At 30.0% G+C, this 8,877-nt stretch overlaps 1 protein-coding gene across 1 annotated transcript; it reads right to left on the reverse strand.

The window, feature by feature from the left end:
• Window positions 1–429: 429 nt before the first annotated feature.
• On the reverse strand, window positions 430–3,102 carry LOC116777626 (uncharacterized). The gene is made up of 3 exons (XM_032671285.2): window positions 3,056–3,102; window positions 1,399–1,627; window positions 430–1,270 (listed from the first exon to the last, which is right to left on the reverse strand). The coding sequence occupies exons 1-3, from the start codon at window positions 3,071–3,073 to the stop codon at window positions 1,158–1,160; spliced, it is 360 nt and encodes a 119-aa protein (XP_032527176.1). The 5' UTR covers window positions 3,074–3,102; the 3' UTR covers window positions 430–1,157.
• Window positions 3,103–8,877: the final 5,775 nt, after the last annotated feature.

Consider the following 8,877-nt stretch of genomic DNA (forward strand, 5'->3'; position numbering starts at 1 on the left):
GAGATCCATAAAGTGGTTTTCTAACAATATTTTGATAAATTGACACACTGTTACATTTAAATGCATCAAAATTTGTATGATTATTATGCGAGACAGGAAACATCTTATACTCGTACGAGAGTTAATTCACTTCAACCCTTATGCACACACTGTCTTCCCAATATCATTCATTTTCTCTGTTAGGAATCAGTCTGTTAAAAAAGTCCTTGATATTGCTGATTTTTTTAAGTTACTCATTTGTTATCTTCTCAGCTTTACTTCATTTTCTTAGTACCAAAATCCTACCAAAGGCAAAGTGCCCGACACATTTAATTAAAAACATTATGGCAATGCCAGATTTTACAATCACCTTAAATAAATAAAACTCACAGTAACATTAAATTTCAACGTTTAATTATATCATTTTTTAAAACCTAAGATAGTTTCACAACGCTTTTAAAGACTATATAAAAGTGTAAGAGAAATATAAAACAAAGATGTTTACAATAGTATAAATGCATAGAACATTATTCAATATTATTAAGCCTTGAGGTATTAGGAGCAGGAGAATGTATAATCATATATTTAACACATCTCCCGAATATTTTGATGTCTTATTTTGAGTGACAGTTAGACAGTGTTAGAGTTATTAGTTACAAAAAGAGTTTGTCTGTCAGTTAAATTATATTGGATTAATATATTATTAGTATAATGAGATGATCTTAAGTATATCATATTACCGAACAAAACACATGTCTTAAATTTGAAATTGGTCACGGGATGGATGATTTAAAACATCGATAAGAAAGGTTTATGGCATATAATAAAAATATCACTATAAATGGGACAAAAGCTATAAAAACTCGAATGGCCCGTATATAATTCACTTTTAGTGTCGTATTAAATTAACAATAATATATTGTAGGGATTAGCGTTGTAACTTTGCTCATTAATATTACTTTATAATTAGGTATTCGAACTATTTGGATGAAAACTTTGTCAACGCTTTAGATTTTTGTACTTATTATAATTTTATACAAAAAAAGATAAATCTGTGATTTTCCGAGACAATCCATAGAAATATTATTTGAAGAACAAATTTAACCATTTTTTGTAACCTAATCTGATTAATACCCTTTCGATGTACTTATTTAGTCAGTCCACAAAGTTTTAAAATTTTAGTAACCATGTCCTCCATAGTCATCACCACTTAGTGAGTAACTAGCATGGTCTCCGCCACTAAAACTGACTGGAGAATCGTGACTTTCTTCTGCAGCACTCCAACCATGTCCTGGAAAAGTGCATGAAGAGCATGAATATGTCTTACGTCTTATGAAATCTTGTTTTGTGAACTGAATTCAAGCATCCCATTTATTTAATTTACTCTTTCTTTTATTCCATTAGTTTGTTATATATTACCTCCACCGAAATGAGGGGCGGCTTTGGGTTCGCCATATGTGTAACCGAGAACTTCATAATGATCATCTCCTCCACCGCCACCGCTCTTGTGGTGTATGTGCTTCACAATGGTGTGTTTGTGATGATGGTGTTTTACGAAGAGTGGTACATGAATTATAACTTTCTTGTGACCACCGCCACCATCTGCCTGTATCATCACCGATAAGTGAGTCGCTACTGCGAGTACAAACTGAAAAGACGTAAAATATACATCAGTACTGTATTAAACACCTTGTTATTGGTTATAACAGAAAAATATTTTATAAAAAAGATCTAATATTCTCTTATATATTATATAACATGGTTAGTATTTATATACGTAAACCATCAATAAACAGAAAAAATATTATTAAGAGTGTAATAATAATGTAACGAACACTATTTAACAATTACAATACAACACAATTGAAAAAAAATCGCCTTGCAATTTAGATGTTACATATTCGCCCTATTATTATTTCAAAACAATTGTTAGAAATAATTAAATGTAATACAAATATGTGTTAATGTGTTAAAATAATAACATAACGTTGCACAGGTAATGACAATAACTTTCTAAGCAATACAATAGAATGTCCCATGTAAGCGACTCGTAATCATCATAGCAATTTACCACTGCTTTTGATGTGGTAACAAAATGATTTACTTTCAAACAAAGAATAAAAAAGGAGTGTACCTCTCACTCGTTTTTAGGCTTGCAATCAATGCTTGAAAGAAAGTGAAATAAGTAAAGAGAATACAAACGGAGGACAAAACTTTTTCGTTGCCAATTAAAGGGATCGTATAAAATAAAATAAAATGATATATCTAATTTGTTTTTCTATATTTTGTTTTATTTTAACTATTAAGGAACTGTCGTTTAGTTGTTAAAAACCGCTGAACATGATTTAACATAATTTGAGTGATTGTCTAAATAAAATTTTCTTTCTCGGCATAATTGAGATGACAGACCTTCTAAATTATGCAATGTAAAATATATATTATGACACTTTTAGAACTATAAATTTTACTTCTTAATATAAATTGTAAACGATGTATTTATTGAGGTTTTTTCGGTAATGTGATGACATAATTGATGAATTACAGCTACATGCTTCAATTATCTGAATGGTTTCTAATTATCAAGTTATGAGGTAGATTTTTACCAAGAACTCTTTTGCTTCAAGCGTTTTTTTTATTTTAACTGATGCAAAGCTCTCCAGTAACGAATATAAAAATAAAAGGATAGAAGTATAATATTTCGCTTAATTTCGTTTTATACAAAGCTACGAAATGGTTATGCGTAAGCACATAAAAATTATTTGAACAGAATTATTTCCTGAATTTCAAATAATTATATGAATCTTTAATAAGTATGCTGAGTTCATTAAATTTACATTTATTTATATGTTAATATAATGAAACAATGTTTTCACACGTCTAGATTTATTTCGCGCGATATCACATTATTATTTGTTCTAATAATTCTGTCATACATTGATCAGAATAGCTCAAATTTGCTATTAAGATAAATATATCTATATATTTATATGTTACTCTACAAAATATTTATTTCAAAAATAACATTTATTTATTTATTACTCGATCAAAAACACTAGTTTATTGTGATAAAACTTACCAAAATTCGCAGGGACATCGCGAAGACTGGTCCAATCGCAAACACAGTTGGTGGTTATATGATAAAGATATTTTAACTTTACTTCCTTTTATATCGCAACGTGGACGTTTCGCGACACTGCCTTCGTTCAGATTCGCATATATGTAAATTACTCTCTAATTTCAACTCTATTCTTATAAAGACAAAATCTAATTCACTTGAACAGAAGACATTTTTATTTTATAAATTAGATACTGCTTAAGGGAAAATAAAACTTTAGATTCTATCAAGAGTCCACAATCGAATGCCACATAACACAGTTATTATGTATTATAAAACTAATAATAATATATGTAATAAAAAAATATAAATTGTACTAACTTCATTTAAGTCAATAGTTTAATACCCTTGAAAAGAAATAGGAGCAATAGAATGTGATTTGGGTAGCTGAAATACAAAAGTACAAATCTAAAATTTTTTTAAGAAAATCAGCTCAATGGTTAACATGTAATTTTGGCCCTGGTAATTATTTTACTTTTTTAAATATTTTCTTACTATTTTACCATAAGTTATTCCTTCAATACGTTTTAAAAAAGAAAATGAAAAAAGATGATTCTGAAAACTATATTACAAATACATATATTGAGTGCCTGACACACATTTAATTTACCGATACGTTGTATAGAAGAACAAAAACTAAATTCACATAACGCAACGATGACAAACACAGTACTCTCTCTATCAAAATTACTAATGATTATTAAATTTATATTTTACTAGATTATACTAAGAGTAACAAGTTTAAACTTCATGTAGCAGATTTTCTTGTAAAGCATATGTTCCCTTTAATAATAGACCAAAATTTATACGTTACTATTTAAAAACAATAAAAAAATTACTTCAAAGTATTTGTGACATGATTTCAATATATAACGTTCTCATTCGCGTTATAGGAAGTAAGTAAATTACATGTTCTCGTTGTATACGTTTTACGTAACAACGTTGATGTCTTTTGTATGAAATTGGTAATAATATTTTGTTTCCCCTATATTTCCAGGAACATGTACATTATATTACTGAACCGTATTAGCCCATTACTTTAATGATAACACTAAGAAATTATGTTATACTAACAGGAAATTTATTTTGAATACTTTTTTTTATACAATAAACTTATACAATAATACATAAAGATCCAAAACTAGTAATGACCGTATTTCGAGCTAAGTTTTAGTTACTGAATTTTAATATTATGTTGCCAAAGTACAAAAAAAAAACAAAGAAACATTATTAATGTCTCATATGAGCCTTATGTCAAATTTTACATATATAATTAGCTAGCAGATACTGCTGCATTCCCTTGTTTTTGCAAGGTGGTAGATGACTAGTGTCAAAATTTCACAACTTGTTTCGGTCAAAAGCATCGTTTATAGGGGAGATTGTGTACTAGTCGTAGAATATTTGGAGTCTAGCGGCATCAATATCAATTACATTAGGGACATTGTAAACATTGTATGTATGATAATCTGAATAATGTAATAGTAGGGTCCTATTTTACACACCTAATTACCTGTTACCTGCCCAAGCAACCACTGATTTAATAACTTTTCTAAAATACTGAATTCTGACCTTTGTGAGCTCTTGTTCTACATGCTATCTACACCAGTTTGTGAAGTTCATTCATATTAAATTCGATTATCAATTTATTACTTCACAATAACTCTATGAATGTGACAATTAAAATATTATGTTCGTAAGTATAACATTGTTTTAATATGAAGGTGATAGGGAAAGTTAATGTAAAACTTAGTGATCCGTGGAATGAACTACTCAACTTGAAACTGATTTTACTGAGTATGAAGGTCAATGAGGAAACGTAGTTAGGTGATGAAATGAAAAAGAAATCACTCCGGTAGATACAGAAATAACTTTAATTTTATAAGCGAAATCATTAATGAGTTTTAAAAACAAGAATCATGTAAAATCAGATCAGAATTACTTATGTCATCAAGACTTTATATTCTACATCAGAACTTTAAAAAATTAAAACGTGAAAAATAAGATCTATTGAGGTTTGCCCTAGAAATGTTCATGCACCACCTTCTTTAGCAAATCGTAGAGTTCCCCTTCTAACTATGGACATTATAGACGACATCTAATAATATCATCGTCTAATAATGTTCAAAGAAAGCTTTTACAACAAATTATCTTAGAATATTTTAATTTAAATTTAAAAAAAAATAGAGAAAGGAGATACACGTAATTGACCTTAGCTAACAGACGGAGAAGTCATAAAGTTCTAAAAATATGGAAAATAAAACACAAACTAACTAAACAGCTTTATTTGATTTTTATGATTCATGCCCAGAAATACATAGGACCAGTGCTCATACATAAGTAGAAAGTTTAGAATGTGTACTAAATATGTATTCATTTTCAACTGTGTTATCTGGTAAGTTTTTGAACAGAGTGTGGCGATTTTTTCTGAAACTATATTTTTGCTATACATTAACGACCGGATACCAAACGGTTTATATATTTTATATATGTGTAGTGGTACAGTATTTGTGTAGTGGTATAATATCCAGTTTTTAAACTAGTCAAGACAGATTGAGTAGAAAAGAGGGAATAGGGAGTGTCAAATTTACTTCTCAGCTACATTCTACGATACGGCTGATAATTTTCTCAATTTTATGCAACTAAAACATAATTATTATTTTTTTTTACTCCAAAAGAAGTCGGTTAAGTAACAAACTTTAATACTACATCTTTTTATAAAGTATCAATGCAGAGCATTAATTTTAGGGTATTAAGGTGACCTCGAGCTTTAACTTTGAACGGTTTTTTGACTCTAAGACTCTAAGGTAACAGCAATTAAATTCAGTGCTTACAAAACTAGGCCAGCACTTGATATATATAACTACTATTACATTTTGGCAGGTGCTAAAAATGTCTCCTCACTGCTTTAAAATCAGAGTAAAAAGGATTATCGGTGACCATGGTTTATTTAAAAGCAATCTATTCATCCTTCAGCGTAAGTTAGAGTATCTTGAATGTCAGTATTTTTTAAAGATACACTTTGGAGAGTGTTTTCAGGAATTTTCTTTTAAGCATCAGACGTTCAGTCGCACTCTAAGTCTCCATCCTTTTTGTAGTGGAGCTTAGTGATATCCAGACAACTAATACGGTTCCTCCTTTCTTATGCACATAGCAAAAATATTAGAACAGTTGGCTTGCATCTGCCTTTTCTTTCACTTACCATTTGGGTGACTTTTACTGTATCTTGAGCATACTTAATCAAAAACATAAAATCCTTCCAGGACCCCACGTCAAGACCGCAAGACGAAGTTAGCGCATTCTATGTGCATTCAGGGCAGTACGCTACGAAAGTGGGAAATCGTTGGTGGTTGATGACAAATTACTAGAATTAGTAACATACACTTTCATTTCGCTTGCCCGTGATTAGGAAAACTGTAAAATAAAGTAATCAATAAAATCGCTTTATGAAATCTGAAAAACATCTTTTCATTTTAAGCGTCTGAAATCTTTGAGCTTCATTTTCCACAAATAAGCACAAAAATTCTGGAGTATTATTACAGAGTATTAGATAGAGAATCACTTATCTTACGCCTTAACGATGGTTACGCCATGATCAAGATGGGACGGTACAGGAAGTGCCATCTCAGAGGTAGCCCTGAATAGTCAGTCAATTTGTGATCCACATATAATTTCACATAACACAACTAGTAAGCTGTACTAAAAAAACTTTTCCAGTAAGACATAACACTGGAATAAATATTCGCTTTCACAGATCACAGACCTAGAATTAAAAGGCAAACTAATCAACAAGACCGCTGAAAGAGTCCACATAGCTGGTTAATCTGAGAATCTATTGACAACGGAGCTGTTTAGTTTAACAAACAAGTAAACAATGTATATTGTAATTATTATAGACAGATGATTTTGTCTTATGCTATATAAATACAACTAAGATATTGTAAGAAAACGAAGGAACCAATGTCAAAATAATAACAACATAACTATAAATATAGTGTACTACTAAAAGACTGAGGTAAGGACGCAAAGAGCAGGTGAGTCTTATTTTTTTTTTTTAAATATACAAATAAATATCATTATTGTTTATTTGAGTACTTTTCGGAAGATATTTTACAAAATTGTATTTTAAAACATATTTAAGTCATATACTTAAATTTTATAGAATTTGATGTTATTTTATCATTATTGTAATTTTTAAAATCCATCCGTATGGTAATTTACACCGACAGGGTCTAGGTTAGAGTCTGTAGTATTTGCATATAGTATGCCCTAACAGACTAGCTTACGGGGTGTTACCCTTACAATATTACTTACAAGATTCACCCTTGTAAGTTTATGTATAAGGTTTGCCCCTATAAGTTTTTTTTTGGTTTTTTATAAGAAGTTGTGGGTCAGGGTATCCGAAAACTAGATAAACCCTAACCTTTCACTTCCAAACTGATACGAAATTCGTATTCTACTTATAGTGGAAATATTGCACAACGATACCGCGATTCAGAATTCAACAAAATTTTGACGACAGACATCTGTCTGTAATTGAGTAAAACTACAAGCCCTCTGTACTTCGGAATCCATTTATTTTGTAAAGTACGCTGCATAGGAGAAATTGCTGCCATCTGCAGCTTTTCATAACAATTACGTCACGAATTTGAACGCGATGAAACTCCCAGTGCGAAAGATTTGCATCGAAATGCACCATAACGTATGTGTGGACATATAGAATGCCGTTAGAGTTAACATTGTCGCTGCCTTCAACTAATATTTTTTTTGATTTAACATTTTGTTAAAGCATGTTTATTTGAAGCTACATTATGTTTAAATGCATTTCTAAGTAAGCTCCTTTACTTCTGTTTTTTGTTTATCACTTAAAATGTATACAACATCGTTCTTTCTTACTCTACTTTCTTTTTTAACTATGAAGGAGACGTACACAGTTTAACGACAAAATTGTTGTAGAATCTGTATTTATAAAATGGAACAGCAATATAACCAATATCTTTCTGCAAGTTTGACTTGCACTAAATTTATGTGCTTTCACCTTAGTCTATTGTCAATACTTCATTAAACAGCATGTTAAAGGACAAATATAATTATAAAAATCAGTAAGCAGGAACGGAGTTTTATACCAAATTTGATGCTTATGTGTGAGTAAGAAAAACGATTGAGTAAACGTTTTACTGACGCATTGCGAAATAGAATGTATATTTTTTAATAAACTATTTTATCATTAAATATTTTCATTGATGTATGAAATATAAGGAGGGGAAATACAAGTTTCAAATTAATGGGTAAGAAGAATTTGAATTTTGAACAATGCTAACATCAAATACCTGCCATCTTTAAGAAAATAATTATATGACAAAATCATTATCTACGTTTAAGCCCCTCTACGACACGTAGTGTGTATTTAATACATGTTTCACACTCAACGGCGTGTAGGTACAATTATTGATTTTACATCCAGGCTAGTATTGCCATTTTTTTATCTGCTCCTATGATGTAACCTGAAGTCATACAGGTTAATATTAAATACTATTATCAAAATTTTTCACTCCTTTACATTTTATAGGTAATAAAAATTTTGAGTGAAATCATAATTAAGTCTTACTTGCATATTGTGCATTGAAAGTTGTCACCCCACAATTATCCTAGATACCATTACTATCATTCGTACTTTGACGCAAACCTTGTGCATCAGACCTTGATTACAATTTAATGGGTGACGTTATTAATTCAACATTCGTAAGATGGCAGCACAACCTTAAATATAAAATTATGAAATGAGC

This window comes from Danaus plexippus, chromosome Z (genome assembly GCF_018135715.1).
Source record: "Danaus plexippus chromosome Z, MEX_DaPlex, whole genome shotgun sequence".
Taxonomy (NCBI): domain Eukaryota; kingdom Metazoa; phylum Arthropoda; class Insecta; order Lepidoptera; family Nymphalidae; genus Danaus; species Danaus plexippus.

Coding starts and splice junctions, on each gene's coding strand:
- LOC116777626 (XM_032671285.2), bottom strand. Junction 1,271..1,398: donor CGCCCCTCATTTCGGTGGAG/GTAATATATAAC, acceptor GCACTTTTCCAG/GACATGGTTGGAGTGCTGCA.